General features: G+C 41.9%; 1 protein-coding gene and 1 non-coding gene across 2 annotated transcripts; one reads left to right on the plus strand and one right to left on the minus strand.

The window, feature by feature from the left end:
- Positions 1-1,981: 1,981 nt before the first annotated feature.
- LOC131975487 (junction-mediating and -regulatory protein-like) lies at positions 1,982-18,787 on the minus strand. Its single transcript, XM_059338204.1, has 10 exons — positions 17,272-18,787; positions 12,063-12,236; positions 7,896-8,046; positions 7,117-7,286; positions 6,861-7,026; positions 5,747-5,916; positions 4,643-4,726; positions 4,465-4,560; positions 3,855-4,383; positions 1,982-3,175 (listed from the first exon to the last, which is right to left on the minus strand). The coding sequence occupies exons 1-10, from the start codon at positions 18,100-18,102 to the stop codon at positions 2,868-2,870; spliced, it is 2,679 nt and encodes an 892-aa protein (XP_059194187.1). The 5' UTR covers positions 18,103-18,787; the 3' UTR covers positions 1,982-2,867.
- trnaq-cug (transfer RNA glutamine (anticodon CUG)) lies at positions 10,233-10,304 on the plus strand. Its single transcript has one exon. It is a non-coding gene; the product is annotated as a tRNA-Gln (tRNA).
- Positions 18,788-19,617: the final 830 nt, after the last annotated feature.

Here is a 19,617-nt window from a genome sequence, read left to right on the forward strand (position 1 = left end):
ATTCAGCATTAAAGAGGCTGCTGCAATGGACGGGTTCCTGGAGAGTCTAGCTCCATCCATACTTGCTGAAGGAAGTGCATAGAGACCAACAGCCCAGCAGAGAGGAAGCACAGATGTGATGTGAGGCTGAATGCTGAGCCTGCACTGTAGATGATGCGGCCTGCTAGCTCCATGGCTCAGTCAGGAGTGTTGTCTTACAGCCAGGTCTCTGATATCCCCATAGGACAGCCATCCGTGCGGTGTTTGGTATTCCTTCGTTTCATGTCGCCCAGCTTAATGATGACAGAGCAGGCGTCCTCGAGAAAGCTGGCTTGTTTGCCTCGCTTCTTCTTCCTCTCGCATCGCCTCCTCTGATCGAGTAACCTCCACCAGGATGGAGCTCCTCAGAAACATCTCTTAAACGCAGAATTTCAGTTTGTCTGTAGGTCTTAACTTTAGTTTTATTTGTAGGTGTGAAGCTGCCAACTGCTGTCCTGCTCAAAGTATAGCTGCGTCTACTTCTTCCTCTCTGAAGTCAGAATGGACGCTACAGTGACTCACTACCGCCTCTCGAGGTTGAAGTGGTATTACAAAACAGGACGGGCCAGGGCTAGCTGGTTAGCATGCTCATTTCAGTAGATATCTCTGCAACACAACACATACACAGCTTTAACATTACTTCAGAACTGTTACTTCTTCACATTCTGATGATGTTAGTTCATTTGAATATTTTTAACTAAAATCCTGGCCATATCGTACACATTGCACCTTTAAGAGTCAGATCCGGGTTAGATCTCTGTCTCATGCTACATGATGACGGTACCATGGGCGGACATTGTGCTGACAGTGACAAAAAACATGTAAAAGTGCTTCAGGTCTCCTCTGCCTGAAAAATAAACTTTCTTTAGCACTGAGCTATTTTCAAGCTGTATAATGTAACATATCCTTCCAATACCTGTTCTCTCTTCATTAGCGTCTGCTTCACCATTAATCCGCAATAGGCTGTCGACACAAGAACAAGAGAAAAAAGCCCAAATAATTGCATCAAAGCTGTTTGTGCATGCTGAGGTTGTTTCAGACTCTTAGAGCTTAGTTTATGAATTAACATAATTTTGCCTCATGTATGTTTGCGTGAATTTCTCTGCTGCTCAGCCTTCAACTGGTCCATCCATCACACCTCCGTAGGTCCAGGCTTCACGTTGTTCAGTGCTTTTAAACATACTCATCTACTATAGATATAATGTTTCACCAGTGATTAAAAAAAGTTACTGTACAGATAAAGTGATTCAGAATTTGTACTATGTATCATGAAAGTGCTGAAATTGTGAAAAAAAAGAAGAGTCATGAGTAGAGGCTGTGGACCCACTTTGCCACTAAAATGTTTCTGCACATGTTGGCTGTGAGTTCAGTGCGTGAGTCCATGTGTGCATGAGCATGTTTTCACTCCCAGCACTGTGAATAACGGGCCTCCTACTGTGCGCTTCTGCCCACTGAGTGCAGTGAAAGAAATTAGAAAAAGATGCAATGGAGGAGCGGAGAGAAAGCGAATAAGATGGCAAGAGAAACTGCATCCATCACGACTGCCTGCTCCACAGCCCACAGTGACTCCCTACAGCGCTGAGAGAATCGAGCCTCCCACAAACCATCCATCATTCAAACGAGCGCTTCATAGCTCTGCCGTGACTATCCCACACACCAAGTTCGGGAATCACCAACCAAGTCTGCCCACACTTTACAAAGATGACTGACACTAACCACAACCTCCACCCCGCTGAAGAAACTCTGCAGCTCTGCAGGTGACCCTTCTCGTAATCCTCCTCTCACTCTCGGTGGCCAGCTTCTGCTTAGAGATGTTGTTAGTTTCAGCACCAAATGATAAACCCACTGTGACTCTCCCTATCTCCTACCAGCTTGGCCATATGCTGCGGTCGAACAGATGGGTCGATACATATTCCCTCACCCAGCGAGGGGGTGAGGGTTGGGTGTAGTGAAGGTCGGAAAGGGACAAGAGCAGGGGGATGGGCACAAATTAGGTGTGACAGACTAGAGGATTTATAGTCTTTGTGCAGTGTCAGATTAGACAAGCAGTCTTTATACTGTCTGACACTAACACCAGCTGTGCAGCATACAGTAGTGTGATTTAGTCATAATACACTGGTTGAGTACAAATAGAAGAGAAAGTCAGCAGAGGTGATGGTGTAATGGATTACAGTCTGGACAGTGAATCTAGTTCAGACCTCAGTGGGACCTTCTTTCAATCTCCCGACACATCCCAATTTATCAACCATAATCATTACAAATTTGCATTTACAGTTACTCATTTGTAATGCTTTCGAGTAAGTGAAAAAAAACCACACACCTCACAGCACTGATAGCTTCCTGTATGAGGTTTTTTCAGTTTCACAAATAATAATAATCATGTCAGTGCAGTGTGTTGGTGTAAAATGTGTTATGTGCCATTTCTGAATGTTAATGTTGCCACAAAAGCCCAGTGCTGAGCTTTTCAACAGTACACCTGCAAAATAAAAATAACATCCTAACAATCTGATTACAGGAATAGAACCACAGTTACATGAAGTAAAAATAAAAACCACAAATGATGTCCTTCATGATGGTGAAGGTAGTGTGAAAACCAAATGAACAGGTTGACCATGAAACCTTTGGAGCGTATGGTGAGTTGGTGATATTCGGTACGACTCAGGCCCTGGCGTAGTCACTAGGTACATGTGTGACTGGGCTGTGTGTGCTTAAGTGTGAGTGAGTAACTGTGTGTATGTGTGTGTACAGTACAATGCAGCACTTTACAGTACAGTACAGTACAGTGCATGCAGTGCCAGAGGGTGCAGGCATCTGTGCGCGTATCATTTGTTGCCTTTAAGCCTTCAACCCTAGCTTTCCCAGTCATGGTTGGCTAGCCCGTCGTCGTCTGAGTCAGAGTCTGGTGAGGCCTCCTTTATGCGGCGCAGTGCCTCATGGATGCTCCTGGTCAGAGGGTCGGTGGAGGCCGGGAGCTCCCCCTGGTCCTTTCTCTCTTTCCTGGGGACGCGCCTCAGTTTGACCCCCTTGCGAATCTGAGCCAGGATACTGTTGGGGTCATCGTCAGCATCGGATGCAGGCAGAGACCGCTGGTCGACCTTCTTCAGGTGGAAGCTGCCTCTCTTCAGGGAGGCTAGCACCTCGTCCATGGGCGAGCTCACTGTATACAGGGAGAGAAGAGGGAGACAAACTGTGATTAACTTCTGTAATTTGCTGATATAATAAAGCCTATAGCCCTTTTTCAACCCCAGGAAATTTCCGCAAAGACTAGGAAACTTTTGAGAAAGTTATTGTGTTTTGACCGCAGGGACCCAGATCTAAATTAAGTTCCAGGGACTTTTCACCCCCCAGAGAAGCCCTGGTTGGGGGAATAGTATTTTCTGAAAGTACAGGAACTTTCAGGGATGACCATCGCTGATTGGTCTAACACACAAAGGAAAGCTGCTTCAACTCATGTAACATTTCATGTTTAAAACTACCGATTTAGGACCACCTAAGGATGAGGAGAGAACTTTTCTCTTTGTTTGAAACATTAAAAGTAAAGGCGGGCTTCTCGACCCATTTTTAGAAAGATTGAGAAAATGAGATTGGAACGGTGAGCTAAGAGCATGGCAAGTGATCAGAACTGAACTGCAGGCTGCAGAGTGTGTTTACCCCTTTGACAACCAGCAGGCCTTGTTCCATGTCATGTTGCTTTTTCATATGTCAGCTAACTATTTAAAAAATATTTGAAAGTCTTTAGGCTGCTATGGAAATGCAGACAACAACGTGTTGGGGGAGTGCCTGAACTACAATGACCAGGAACTGCTTTTTTTAGAGGTACTAAATTGTTCCCGTACCTCTTCTGCTGTGAGAGTCAAACTCTGGAGTCTTCCTCAGCTTTTTCCGGGCGCTCAGTAGTTGGCTGCTGTCGAAGAAGCGAGGAATAAATGGGCCAAGTGGGGAGAGGGAGAGCTCATCTGTGGTGTTCTTCCCCTCAACCTTCTGCTCATGCCTACCCGAGCTCCCAGAAGGTGACAACTCCTCCTTTATTGGCATGGGAGGGGGAGGGGGAGGTGGAGGAGGAGGGGACATCGGTGATGCCAGTAGTGAGGACAGGGAGCAGGGAGAGCAGGAGGAGTCTGCAGGACTGGGCACAGGCAGAGGAGGAAGGGATGCTGTGAGGACGGTGACGGGCTGAGTGGTGAGCGTGGAGCTGGGGTCTGTCTGCACGCTGGTACTGAGACACAGCGGGTGGCCCTGCGCCTGGACACAGTCCACGGTCTCCTCACTCACGCTACTCATTTCCATGCTCCTTCCACGGTCTCTTCTTCTGGTGTGGGTCACGCGTAATCGAGTGGACTTCAGAATCACCTGACCTGGGTACCGCTGGAGAAAGACACAGCGAGAGACAGAAAACAATCGGTAAAAAAGAAAAGAAAAATGTTACATTATCAAGAGTGTACATACCTGCTTGAAAGTGCGTAGTCTGTCCAGAGTTCTCTGTCTCTCCTGACTAACTCTGCTGTTCTTTCTCTCTTCATCTTCCTCTTCTTCATTTTTTAGCTGAAAAATTGAGAGGTTTAGAGGAGAAGACGAAAGATGCTTGACAGGTATAAAGTCACATCATCATAAAAAAAACATCTACCTCTAAGAAATGGTGGGATATAGAGTCCTTGTGGGTCGTTTGACGTTTCTGCTGCTTCTGAATGTGGTTGGCTACGCAGATCTCCTGCAGAAAGAGAAAAATAAAAAAAATCAACACACCTATCCATGCAACATCATGCATACTGCCAGTTCCAATTCCAATGCATATTTTTTTGTTTCTTGATTCAGGCCCCGTTTACACGAGGACGCTCGCGGGTAAAAATGACAAAATATTTTATCGGAAGTGCCTTTCGTTTAGACGGTGACGGCGTTTTTGGGGCTTAAAGACGCAAAAATCTGAAACCACCTTCCAAAGTGGAAAAGTTAAATACGCTCCACCGTAGCGTGTCCGTCTACACGGCCAAGACGCAAAACGCTGCTCAGATCTGCTCACATCACGTATGTGTTTACGTCACATACATGCTCCAGTACAGGAAAATAAACAAACGTGGGATTATTTCCATGCGTCGGACCTTCAAGCTGCTCTGGCAGCTCTAATAAACTTACAGGAGTCTTTCCACCAAATGTACAGGATATGTACAGATAGTATTAGTGAACAGAGAAGGATCTGGAATTACCTCTATCACATTTTGGATGCAGCAATTCGTCTGAGGCGAGCCAGACGGCTGTGAACGAGACCTGGGAGATCTAGTGGATGGTGGATAACTTTGTGGAAGTAGTAGCTGATGAAAATGTGTGGCGTGAAAACTTCTGCATGCCCAAAGATGCTCTTATCGCTTTAAGTGATGCTGCCTGGCATGCATACAATCGAATTTCACACACTTTTGCGTCACTGTATGCACGCAGATTTCCTCCCGAAAATGCTCGTCTAAACGAGGAATAAAAAGTGAAGACGCAACGCCACTTTTGCGTCTTCTGTTCAGACCGTCCTCGTGTAAACGTAGCCTAAATATGTTTCTGTTATACCAGAAGAGCTAAACTAGACACAGTCTACAGGGTCACTTCTGAGAGGATTTTGCGCCCAGTCATTTAAATGCAAAACACACACTCCATCTACATATTGAACAGTATGCAGTAACAGTATGTAGAATCAAGGATACACTTCAGGAATTAAAATAAGTGACTATGAGTAAGGTGTATGTACCCTTTTGTTCCTCAGGTAGGAGCGCTTGGCAGTGATGCGCCCCCTTCTTGCCTCCAGCTGTCGAGCGCTGACCTGAAGCCTGTGCAGCTCTTCCCTCTCTGCAGTATCATCCTCTTTTATATCGTCTGCAGTCTCAAAGGTGTCATAGTACACCACCTCATTCTGAAGCTCTGAAAACACATAAATATATAGACTTGTGTGAACACGCAGGTACAGGTCATTCATGTTTTTCACACTACACTACACACACAGTTTATTGCAGACACAGGCAGTTCATTTTGAACCTTTCAGCACAATTTAATTCAAGAGGTCTAAGAGAAAACTAGACTTCTGCACCTCCTCTCGCCTCTGTTTTCTGACTTTAGAGAAATCTAACCTGTGACAGGAGATTTGGCCAATCACAGGTGATTTATTTCAGACAGAGGGTGTTCCTGTTGGTTGCTCTATAAATGGAAATGCAAATACATGTCCCTCCAGATGGTGAAGGTTATTCAGTGACAAAAAAATTCTGCAGAAAAAGTTGCTATAACAGCTTTAGCAACAATTGCCTACACTGTAAAGTACCTCAAAAAAGGGAAGATGGACTTATCAAAATGAGAGGCTGGCAATAAACACAATAAAACACGTGTCAATATAGAGTTCCAGAGTTGGAGAGAAAATGTTGGTAATAATTTAGCCTTCTGCTAACTGTAGCCAAAGGCTTATGGTTGTGGCTAATACAGGTTCATGTTTATGTAGCTAGCTAGAGCCTTGGATCACAGTTTGTCATCCCAAAGGGCTTTACAGGCCACAAGTTTGCAAAAAAAACAAACAAAACAGGATTGTAATTCTCATAGATTTGCTACTTTATAACAGTATCAGGATCACAATCACAATCGAGATGATTGAAACAAATGACTAGTAGGAAGGTCATGCATATGCCCAGGCTCGTCTGGTTAGAGGGGGTTATAGAGGGGCAAGGTGCGGAGTAGGGCTGTATTTTTTCAAATTGCTTTTTTTTTGCCTATTTCCAAAAATAGTTGTGAAATGTTGTGTCTTGTTGGGAACAATAACTTAATACATCTCATCTTACCATAATGTGTCCGAAAGTAGCTATGGAATTCAACCAAAATACCTTTCATCTGTCTGCGGACGCTGTCTAGTTGGGCGGTGAGGAGCAGCTCTTCACACTGCAGTATCTCAGCCTGGATGTCGTACAGTTGGAGCTGGCGCTCATAGTATTGTGTCTCCATGTGGTCTAAGAGAGCGATGGCATCCTCACTGCTACACAGACTCTGCATCTGAGAGGACAGAACAAAAAAAACCTCACACAAAAAAATAGTGTGTGTGCGTTTATGTTTGTGCATACGTGTTATGTGTCACTACCACACCTCCTCTCGAAGTGCGTGTTTCCTCTGCTCCAGACAGATCTCCCTGGCTCTCTGAAGCTGCAGAGTTTCCTTGGCGACAGAGTAGCGGAGTCTCTCCATGCGCTCCACCGCCGCAGTCCATGAAGATTTACCAAACTTACGCTGGTCCACCTTCATACGCTCATACACCCCTACACACACGCGCAAAGGAAAATGCAAAGGTGGCTGAGTGTCATCCCACACAGTGAAAAGTGACGTGTTCTCACGTGACAGTGAGTTACCAACACGATCGAGTAACTGTGAGTATGTCAACCACACGTTCTATTCTTTTAATGTGATGACTAAGGTCTCACAGGGGTAAAGCTTTATTACAATAATGCAGAGGGAGACATCTATTGGCCACATTTGGACATTACAACTTCTTTATTTCCAGTTTGCACTTGAAGCCACTCACTTATCTGATTTGGGTCCCAAAAGTGCCAGATAATAAATGGACCAATCAGCCGTGGAGAAAAAGTGGGATGAACAGGGGCACATTGTGGAGTAACCGGCACAGAGACAATCTGCTGGCAATGCTGTTTGATCAATAGGTTGTCCTTGTTTCTTCCTGTCCCTGTCAAACCATGGCTGTCTGCACTGCCTCATTAATACCAAATCACATTAGCCCTGGTGTTCAAAACCACACACAGGTCAATAGCAGGCCAATGCCACCACTGTGTGTGTGTGAGTGTGATTATTCAGTCATTCCTCTGCTGCTTTATTGATATTGGCAATGGCAGGACAGTGATGACATACTGTACCTTTCTGGGCTCTGGCAGTGATCTCAAAGTACTTTACAGTAAACTCCTGGATGTTGAGGACTGCCTCCTGAGCTTTCTTCTGCCAGTCAGAGTCCTCCTTTTTCAGAGCTTCAAGCCGCCTTGGGCCCAAGTAGTCGTTCTCAATGGAAATCTGTCGAAAAAAGGAACAACATATTTTTGTCAGGCCTCAGTGAGGACGAATTAGATAAAGATTTATCCTGTGTAAAATAAAGTCTAATATTATACAATCAGCACAGTTTCAAAGTGGATACCCAAGGTTAGTGTCATCAATTCAGTGTCCAACCAAATATGATATATGTTCACAATCACCCCTTCATTTCCTAAGTGATGGCGTTGAATAAGAAAAGTGTTTTTGCAGAACATTATGATGTCACAGTACCCTTTGGGTATGAAATGTCATCACCTCATCATGGAAATCAGTATGAAACTTACGTATACTTGTGATTTTTCCCAGGAAATTTTAACAAAGACAACCAGTTCATAATATTGCACATGCACCAGCTTTCATCAGTGGACTATAGGCTCAGTCACTACGGTGCTACCTGATTCGGCGATAGGAAGACATTTAATATAATGAAAATGTTCAAAATTATTACTTTAACCAGAATGCAAACACGTTTTTTATACGGAAACCCATTTTCATCCAATTTTCTTGTGACATTTTTTAATTTGTGATAATAAAAAGAAGAAAACTGCAATAATAATGATGTCACCACTAATAAACACAAGTCAATTGAAACCTGTAATATTGCAGCATTTCATAATTACTCACAATCCTTTAGAGAATTGTTCAGACCATTTCTAGGAAGTTAAAGACAAAACGAGAATATGATATCACTGCTTGTGTGTTAAACATATGCTGACAAAATCCTCACTGCTCAACACGGAGAAAAAATCTGAAAAATGAAGTCCCAGATGTCCCAGAGGAAAACAAAAGACGCGTGCAGCACAAAGAAAGTGAGCAGCAAAGGTTAGAGCGATGCGTCTCTCTCTGACCCTAAGTAACCTCGCTGCACCTCAGCTCACACTGCACTACTCAGCAGTGCACCAGTATCATTTACCACTGTAATTTCCTGCTGTCTGGTTGCCAGTGCTCATTCCTTTGATTTTTCTTTTTTTTCTGCATTGCTATACATAGTGTAATTTTAGACCTGCTGGCTTTACATCCTATGATTTGTTACTGTACGTCTTAGTGAGCAACCTTTTACATGAAAACCTATCATTTACAAATGTACTTATAAAAAGCATATATCATCTATTTAGATATACTGTATGGCCTTGTTTTGCCCTTGAGAAGATTAAAGGCTACATGAGGATAAGAGGGTACATTGAGACTTTGAAACTGGCCATGCTACTCATGCTACCTCATTTATAAGCATGGGATTGTTGTCAATATGTTTAATCTTTATCACATTTTCTTTTATTAATCTTATAATTTGTCTGACGGTGCAAAATCCTCTTTCTTCTATGGCTGGGCGATATGATGATATAAAATGTATCATCAAAGTGATGTAGTACAAATATGTTTCAGTGTCATTTTCATGATACAGATATAATATAACACACTTCTGCAGAGAAAACAACAAGAACAAAAAGGAAATACACAGCACAGTGCAATAGAAACAACAACTAGCAGCTCCAAATGTTTGAAAGACTGAAATAATGACAAATTCTACAGACTCAAAGGTGTCATAGTACACCACCTCATTCTGAAGCTCTGAAAACACATAAATATATAGACTTGTGTGTACACGCAGATAGAGGTCTTTATTTTTTTATATTGTATTATTTTGACACTACACTACACACACAGTTTACTGCAGACACCGGCAGTTCATTTTGAACCTTTCAGCACAATTTAAATCAAGTGGTCTGAGAGAAAACTAGACTTCTGCACCTCCTCTCGGCTCTGTTTTTGGGCTTTAGAAAAATCTAACCTGTGACAGGAGATTTGGCCAATCACAGATGACAAATACGTATAATTTCAGTATACTTTCTATGATACAGATATAACGCACTTCTGCAGAGAAAAGAACAAGAACAAAAGGAATTACACAGCACAGTGCAATGGAAACAACGACTGGCAGCTCTAAATGTTTGAAAGACAGAAATAATGACAAATAATTCAGAATTTGAACAACAAAATGGTCATTTAAAAAAATGACCAGCAAAAAATAAGAGAAAAATACACAAGCTAAGGGAATTCAGATGAGGGAGAGCAATAAAAAAGCCATGCTGTGCTAAAGCTACAGAAACTGCAGGCTATAAATAGAACCGGAAGTACGAGTTCCCCTCACCCACATGGCTGAGGCAGGAGGTTCTATGGTGTAATGGTTAGCACTCTGGACTCTGAATCCAGCGATCTGAGTTCAAATCTCGGTAGGACCTACAAGTTTTGCAACTACTTTCAGGTAACCCACTTGTTAATGTGTTTGTGACAACTTAATGTACTGCAGTAAAAGCCAAAGCGTGGAACAGCATTTAAAGAAAAAGGTATGGCTGTGATCAAAAAGGCTAAATGGTAACTGTAAACTTTTTTACTACTTATGTAGTGGGTTTAAGATTAGTCACAGTATTCCTGGTTTGCAAGAGAAAAGTGTGAGTTAAATGCACATTTTGCATGTTTTCTCTTTGTAGCTTTCTAAACCGTAAAAGTGAATCCAAACTCTAAATACTATCTCGTAGTATCCTTTCAGTAAATGAGCTGACAGGGAAAGCAGTTTAATTTAGTAGCTTTATATCTTATATTCTGTTCAATTACAAATTCAAAGGAACTTTATAATTTATTAGTAATCACTTTCAAAATGTTTCATTACATTAAGAGGTCATAACTTATCCTAAATATTACCTTTTATGTGCAGGGGTAATCTACAGTAAGTCATACTTATTTCTTCCTTATCATGTCAAATACATTAAATGAATTGAATTATTTCCCTTTGTTGTTAGAAGACTTAATCTTCATAATAAAGGACCTTACAATCTGCTCAAATTCCTGTCTCCTGTCTCAGACTCTGAAGGTTTACTGAGTCACAATTAAACTGGAAAGTTCTCTAACTTTGCCCTCCATCTTTTCATTTCTGCTGCATGCCTGTTGATCCCAATGCATCAGTATCATCCTGTACCTGCAGTAGACCTATAGGATCACACACACAACATGACTTATTTATGTCACTGCGAGACTGCAGGAAACTGGAGATCTGTGGGGATCCATTACCGCTCACAGTATGTCACTCAAACCCCAGCTGCCACATCCCACAACTGTTTCACTGATATTCAGATCACTTTTACTGTGGAAAAGCACAAAACTGACAGGAAGGCGTTCCCATCCAAGGTTGGAAAAAGCTGTGTTTGAGTGTCTGTTTGCTTCTTTATTGATGGGTGTTATGTGGTAATGTGATACCGAGGTCTTTTTTATTACTGATGTGAGTCAGGGAGCTAAATATAAATGTGCCATCAGCACTGCAATAACTATTTCCATCTTTCCATCATTTATCCATCCACCAGCCTCTATCTTCTCTTTGCAATAAGATACATCTCACCACTCTCCCATTGCTTTACTAACTATAAGGCACCTTGTCATAATACAGAAGAGAACCCATTCTTCATAATATATCACAGTCAAACACGCATGCACACAGACAAACACACGCACACACACACACACACACACACTATTTTAAGAGACATGAGAATTTCCTGTGACCATCCATTGTGTTAGATGATGTTATGTTCCATGTCGGTGCCTAAAGAGAGATACAGAAATACATCACTGGATCTCGGCCCATCTGCGCAGAAGCCAGCTTCCCACATATGCTAGTTAAGCATAGGAGCTTAAATAAAACAACAGATTATGGGGTCAAACTACCAAAGACAACACAAAAAACAACAATGTTTTAATCAGCTGGCCCTCTGTGTATGAGTGTGTATATCATGTACTTGTCAGTGGAGAACTGTGACTAAAAAAGTTGAGGATGCTTGGTAGAATGCCAAAGAGGTTTTTTGCAAATTACTAGGTCAAGGGATTTGGGCCCAAACTCTGTAAGAACCTACTTTATACAAGACAAATCCCCCCAAAATATGAAGGATGCCTTGTCATCCTCTGTAAAACTGCCTCTCAATGTGCACACATGGATATACACTTCTTACCTTGATGTGCTGTCTGCGTAGCATCGCTAGCTCCCTCATGTCTCTGAAGGGCTGCAGCAGATACTGGTACAGCTGCGTGGAGGCCTCTAGCAGGCCTCCGTAGGCCTCATCTTCCTCCTCATAGAGCTCCAACAGCTCCACCATACTCTCCATGGTCTTGTGTTTCTCCAGCAGCTGCATCACAAGCACACACAGGAAGTTAGTTGTATCACTGTCAACATAAAAACAACTTCCAGAAAATCAGAACAGATAAATATTTATAGACCGTATTCAAATGTCTATAAGGCCAACGAGATCCAAACAAACACGCAAAAAAGAAAAAGTGCACGTTGAGCCGAAGGCAAACAAACTACAAGTAGATGAAATGCAGGTAATGTGTTTCTAATTGACTGTTATCTGTATAACGGATTGGTAGCAGTGGCAGAAAGTTAGTTAACCCGTCACAAGCATACAAAATCCAGAAGGACATACTTGCACCTCACTGTGAGACTAAGAGGGTACTTTGTGTAACTGTAAATAATAGGAGTTTATATCTGAGTGTAGTCTCGGTGCATACACCATGGCTGAGCAAGCAGAGTCCTCTCTGCTGCTGGGAATAAGATCAATACACACACATTTCTGCCAGACTGAACAATCCTGCAGGCTACCAGCAAGCACTGAAATAGCCATTAACTCAGCCCTCAAATGGAGTGGGAGGATCAATAGGCCAGTGTGTGTGTTTGTGTGTGTGTGTGTGTGTGTGTGTGTGTGTGTGTGTGTGTAAGATCCACACACAAACTGTGACCGTGTTTGAATGAGTTACTGTACGGAGTATTTGAGAAAGAGTCGGTAGCTCTTCTTCCATCTTCAAGACAAATATGCTTTCAAGGAAACTGGAAATACAGTGACATTTATTGGAACAACTGGAGTAAATTAGTTTGGGCTGGTTAGTGAATATTCTGTGATACTGATGGCTCTGCTGTTTTTTGTTCAGGAAGGGCAGTAAAGCAAAGCTTCCTGTGTCTGGTTTTCTGTCTTTTTGTGAGTGTGTGTGTTTCTGAACTCCGAGGGAGTGGGTGTGGGACTGACTGGAATGACATGTGGGTGATTTGTCTATGTTACCTCTTTTCACTGCCAAAAGCAGAGCGGAAAGGAAATGCCTCGGCCAGAAAGTCATACAAACACATCAGTGTACACGGATGTAGTCTCTTGCGTATTTTTCACTTTTGGAAAAACAAAGTTAACGTACAAGCAGTTATAAAATTCACGAACAGTGCAAATATTAGGGATGCACAATATGAACTTTTTTCAGCCAATATCGATGATTACCTGTGGTTCATCGTCAACATCTATAAAATAACCAAAAATCTTCATTCATTTTTCTTGTAAACTTGACAAACATACTTTGGCATCTTGCTTTATAATTCAAATGAAATGCTTTGACATAATCTGTCAAATCAGTGATGCTAATGTAAATTAGGGGCGGCTGTGGCTCAGTTGGTAGAGAGGTCATCTTCTGTTCGGAAGGTTGGCAGTTCAAATCCCCAACCATGGCAGCCTACATGTCGAAGTATCCTTGAGCAAGATACTGAACCCCAAATTGCTCCTGATGCTGCGTTCATTGGTGTGTGAATGAATTCCCAATGGTGGCAGGTGGCACCAGTGTGCCCTGGTAGCCTCGGCCACCAATATGAATGTGTGTTGTGTGTAGTGTAAAGTGCTTTGGATAAAAGCGCTATATAAGTGCACCCCATTTAAATTAAATGTGTGTTTATTGGCAAATCGCAAACTTTAAAGGTGCATACCGCCCCCTACTGTATCAGAGTATGTAGATGAAAGCAACTTGGCTTGGTAGTATCAGACAATAACTTATCGACTAAAATTTCATTAATCAAAAGAATGCTTTGTTATATAAATTTCACATTATAGGCTGACAATGTATCAGCCCAATATATGTTTTGTGCATCTCTAGCAAATATTTTTTTATTTTCACTATTTAGTTTATAGTTTTGCAGCATTCACAATGAATGTGTGTATTAGGGAATTGGTTTAATTCCAATGGCATTATCTTGGTTAATATTACGTGTATTTATAATATACTTACATAAATACAGGTAACAGTCAACCTTCCACTATATTAGTCAGGAGTAATGCTGAGAAGCTGAAATGGCAAACTCTTCCATTAATGCTCTTTCTCACCTGTTCTCTCAGAGGACTTCTTGCACTCTCTGGCTCCATAAGTCAAGGCTGCATTAATCTAACCCTATTGATTAGTAGAACAATGTAAGAGCCAGTGAGTATCAATATAACGTCTGTTTATATTAAGAGCAGTTAATCAATCACTACCAGCCGCTGCTGGTGTGTAAGTGGAGCTGGCCTGGAGTGTGTATGGTGTCTGAGTTATCACTGTGTCAAGTAAAAGATACAAAGTCGACCTAAACGGATCATTTAAATACTGACGCTCGTGTGCGATTATATTATATGCATACAGAAGTGTTTCACAGAAATGTTTATTCATATCATAACTAGATAATAGAACTAATATTTATTCCCACACATCGATGGAAATCTACTTTTTTTCATCTATAGACACATCTGAACACACAGTGGCTGGTTAATTCTATCCTGTATGTTACCTGACACAGTATTAAGTTTGAACTATAGACCATCTATAGTTTTAACCACATTCACTGCATATATTAGTTCTTCTTTGTTGTGTTCGCACCACATAAAACTCTCATGTTTATTGTTTTTGTCCATGAAGACTAATGATTTTTAAATCCCATTGGTCCACACCAAAACTTCAGGATGTGCTCTTGAATTTTAATACTTATCTGTTATTAAATATGCCTTTTTTCGATGAAAGTAAAAATCAGTATTTGTGACAACTATTTCCTGATACCGAGATTGGTTCAACAGTGATTGTTTGTTTCAGCATTTCCTGTAACATGTTCTCCCATTTACAGCTTAGAAACAAAAGAGACAGATAGAAATCTGATATATACTGTATATACCATCTGATATTACAGAAAGTGACTTGATATCATTAAAAATGTAAATACAGTGTGTTACTTGAGTCTTCGTATATAAATTACCAAGAAAGGCCCATTAAAATGCAGATACTCTGCACTATAAGGGAAATGTAACTAAAGTATGTTGGAATTGACAGCAGGTGAAGTCTAAGTAGCAACCCGCCTAATTTCAGACTGTCTCGTCCTCTGTGTTGGAGAAAGATTTCCGCTTCAGTGCAAGTATTTTCAAACTGTATTTTTTGTCTTACAAGAGAAAAGGCCTTAAGGATAAGGACTAACCTTACTGAATCTTGATCAGTTTTCTGTGTGTAAAAAAATAGGCATCAACACAACTGTTGTATTAACCCTTTATCAGGCAAAGAACTATATTTAGTAACTTCAGGTAATATTTCGAGAAAAAAGTTGCGGATTTACGAGAAAAAAGTGGGAAAAAACAGCTTTTTTCCCCAGATTCAACACTTTAAATGTCATAAATCTATGCATTTTTTTCTCGTAGATTTGCCACTTTAATCTAGTAAATTTGCAACTTTTTTCTTGAAATATTACCTGAAGTTACCAAATATAGTTCTTTGCCTGATAAACTCTGAACACAATGTTGTAACAGTCTGTCTGCCATCAACTAAAATCCAATGGGAGCATATTTGCAGTATTTGTTTTCATTTAGAGTTTCTTAGTCAAAGAACTGAATGCCAGTGCTGCGCTTATTTTTTAGCAACATAGGATATTTACCTAGGGTAACGGGCATGCTTCTCAGTTGAGAAGTATTGGCACCTGTTCAAAGTGTCACTCACATCACATTCCTGGGATTTGGGCCCAAGATGCAGAGAAGAATGTTTCAGCATATTGTTTGTATTTCCACCCTTCCCTAAGCTTTTTCTTTAGAAGCATCCTGGACTTTTCTCCAACACCGTGAATGACACAGGTTTAGATAGCAAAATTGTGAGCACCAGTGTGGTCATAGATGACTCTGCTGCTCCTTACATCAACAGCAAAATTCTCCAAAGAAAGAAGTGCTTGAAGTGTGTGTGTGTGTGTGTGTGTGTGTGTGTGTGTGTGTCACTCTCTCAGCTGTGTAAGCAGCAGACAGCAGCCATGCTGAGGGTATAATGTTACACTTAGTTACAGGTCCTCTTGTTACAACCTAATTTTACAATTTTCCTTCTTTCGCTGGCTAGACAGTAAGATTGTTGTTTCTTTTGTATTCTCAAGAACTTTCTTTCATAGCAATGTCAGAATCAGTGTGCAATTGTTAAAGGGCATCTAGTTTTGTCTCGGCTGTGCTTATGGAGGTTACATTGTGGTAGGCCTTTTGGTGACTGTTTTTTTCTCACAGACCTCAATTATTTTAATGCATGTTAGCTTTTATTGTTTGGTTTACCTTGTAAAGTTCCAAATGCTTATTTTAGCATAACTGGTTCACAAATATCACCACAAAGAGGTTAATAAACACAAAGGCCACGGAAACCTTCATGTAGTTTCCTGAATGGAAACATCTACACTCGTAGATGTTTCCATTCACTAGACACAGTATCTAGTTCACTTCTTTTCTGCATGCTGCATTGTTTTGCACCAGTGCTAGGGCCTAGCGTAATAATACATTGAGTTTACAAAAACCCAGAATGCTTTTTAAAACGTGTCCTCATTAGTAATTCATGGGTTTCTCCTGCAACTGGATTGGATGCTGTTGGACTGGTTCAAACTAATTGGATGTGGGAAATTATGTGCAGCGTCAATCATGACTGGCATGATTGGATTGACTGTGGCACACTTTTTAAACAACATTCATTTTTATTTTTGTGGCTTGGGGAGAGGTATCAAGTATTTCCAAGCCAAAAGGCTCAAGTCCAAGTGAAGTCATGAGTTTTTGCCAAGTTGAGTCTTAAGGTTTCACATTTGTGACTCAAGTCCACACCTGTGCTTTCAACTCAGTTGGATGCAACCTATTAAATGCGCCTATTAAATATGTGTCTACCTCAGATTACTGGCTACTGCATCACACCTTCTTACTACCATCTTGGTATGGTACAGCCTCTAGCAGTCCCTTTGATCTGGTCAGCACTGCAGAAAGACTGTGTTCTCACAGCTGTCCAGATGTGCACAGTGCAACTGTGTGGTTGTGAGTTACAGAGTAATACTATGCAAGACAAACAAAGCTGATAAAGTCATGGAGCCACTCTTGGGGGATCACAAAAACTCACCTCTTGAAGATGTTTTGTTGCACGGTTGAGTGCCTTTTCGTACCCAGACTGCCTCAGCTCGCTCAGGCTCTCATAGTACTCATCTGGGTCGTCGTTTTCAGTAAATAGGACCTGCGAAAGGATCTTCCATCCGCAGATATCGAGCGCGTGACCTAGGTACATCTGTAAACTGTAGCAAAGCTCGTCCATTTCTGTCTCGGGCACTTCCGCTGGGCCGAACAGCACTGTCCACATACCGGCTGGTTCCTCCGGAAACACCGGGAGGCAGGGCTCCAGGTCCGAGTTCACCGAGCACAGCTGCTGGTGGACTGAGCGGAGGTCCTGGAAGGAGAAGAGTCCGGCCCAGCTGCAGTCCTTCCTGCTCAGACTGTCCAGCTCATCCAGGTCCAAGCTGTCTAGTGAGGGGGACAGTTGGTCCTCTTTTAGTGATTTTAAAACCTCAGTATCAGGGCTAACGGGAGATGCTGCGGATTTAATCCCAGTTTGAATTTTGACAGGGTTTAGTTTAGCAGTCACGGCAGACTTCTTCGGGCTGCATCCTTTACCCAAAGCCTCCTTGGCTCCTTTACTGGGGCTCTTGGATACTTTATCTCTGACGGGACTTTCGGGCCATTTTGTTTTGTTCCCATCCTGGCCAGTCGCCTCCGCCGGCGGGTCCCTGCCAAAGCTTCTCCTCTGCACCGTCCTGTTGTGACATGTTATGGCAAATTTACCCTCCACTTCATTCCAGGCGACGATAAAAACAAATTTATGCTTTTCCTTCTCCTCAAACGCATTCGGTCGAACGGCCACCCACCCCGACTCCAAATTATCCTCCATTGTGAAGGACATGTCTGCAAAGTGATGGAGCAAAAATAACAACACTGCTCACGTCAGCAAAACCAACGTTGGCACGGCTTGAGAGTCGGTAGTAAAACGGTGTGTGTTACGGTGATAAAACAAGCGTTTTACCAAACACTGTTTTGTCTCCGAGGATATTTCGCCTGAAGGGCTATCCTCCTTCGCTCAAGCGGATGAATTTGGAACAGTGCGGTGTCATTTCCCATCTCTGGCCCACCTGCTTTCAACTCGGATGTCTGACTGTCTATCCCAACCTCCCGCAATAACACTTAGCTATGTCATTAGCTTACAAGACTCCAACACACAACATGCGACCGTGTGTTTACCAGGTCCAACGAGTCTGTCAGCTGCGGTCCGTTATTCTCGATCTCTCGGCTCCAGACCTCCCTTCTCATCATAAAGTACCAGCCGGATACAAAAACAGCGGCGTACATCGTTCAGATACGACACACAGGGGCCATGATTAAGTGTGACAAGGCTGTTTGACCAGTCACACTGTCTTCAGGGAGGTTAGCATCGTCTCCAAACTCGTAACTTCACCATGTTTTCTTCATCCTTTCCCCAGCAAAACCACATACGCAAAATAATAACGTTGGCTTCAGGTGCTGTGGGATATATCGCTACTCTAAGGAGACGTCTATAACGAAGCAAAGCTTTATTATTGTGGCTGTTTTTTAGATTTCCCCCAACCCTAACCAGTTAATCATAATAATCATAATACGTTTAGTAGGCCGTATTATTCCTGGTTAAACGTAAAGTAAGTCCCTATTAAGCTTTCGAAACAAACTAAGAGCATAGCCGGTTGCGAGTCCGAGGAGCATTTAAAGGCACCATTAGTGTCTCAATTTGAGGAGGGCACGTAAGGACGTGCTGACGTCAAGGTTGGATGTTTTCCATGGTAGATGCAGCATCTTAAACAGTACGTCTGTAAAACATGCAGGTTGTACAATTTGCATGTTATAACTATTCAAACTTAATTCTCTATATTTTTTTCTGCACTGTATCTAATAGCAAACACATTTTATTAAATATGTAATGGCAATTCTTAGGCCATGTTTATTTATTTTGATTATATATGTATGGTTTTCTAATTGGTAGATGGTTTACTTATGCAACAGAACTTGTAGCATGAGAAAATCTAGCACCTACAAGTGGGTCAACAAAATTAGTCCAAAAATGATTGTTTTCCAAAAAACAATAAAGTAATCTTGGAATAAATGTTCTGTGTGTGCATTTTTACTGTAAAAGTATCCACAGAAAGATGCCTCAAGCCATCTGGCTGGTGTGGGAGAGAACTGTTGATTTTTCATTGTTTGCACATATTGATTGTTTGAGGGTAAGCTACAGGAATTTAAACTAATATTTCACTTTGTCACAGCCTTTAGACAGATGAAAGGGTGCATTACTTCTAATGATGCTAAAAGATGTACTTAATCAAAGGCAGAGATAGGATGCATGATGATGAGGAGCCAAGAGACAACACACACAGACAGCACACCTTGACAC

The sequence above is a fragment of the Centropristis striata genome, chromosome 7 (genome assembly GCF_030273125.1).
Source record: "Centropristis striata isolate RG_2023a ecotype Rhode Island chromosome 7, C.striata_1.0, whole genome shotgun sequence".
NCBI lineage: Eukaryota > Metazoa > Chordata > Actinopteri > Perciformes > Serranidae > Centropristis > Centropristis striata.

Coding starts and splice junctions, on each gene's coding strand:
- LOC131975487 (XM_059338204.1), bottom strand. CDS start 18,102: ATGTCCTTCACAATGGAGGATAATTTGGAGTCGGGGTGGGTGGCCGTT. Junction 5,917..6,860: donor CGTCCGCAGACAGATGAAAG/GTATTTTGGTTG, acceptor ATGTGTTTTCAG/AGCTTCAGAATGAGGTGGTG. Junction 4,561..4,642: donor TATCCCACCATTTCTTAGAG/GTAGATGTTTTT, acceptor TCAATTTTTCAG/CTAAAAAATGAAGAAGAGGA.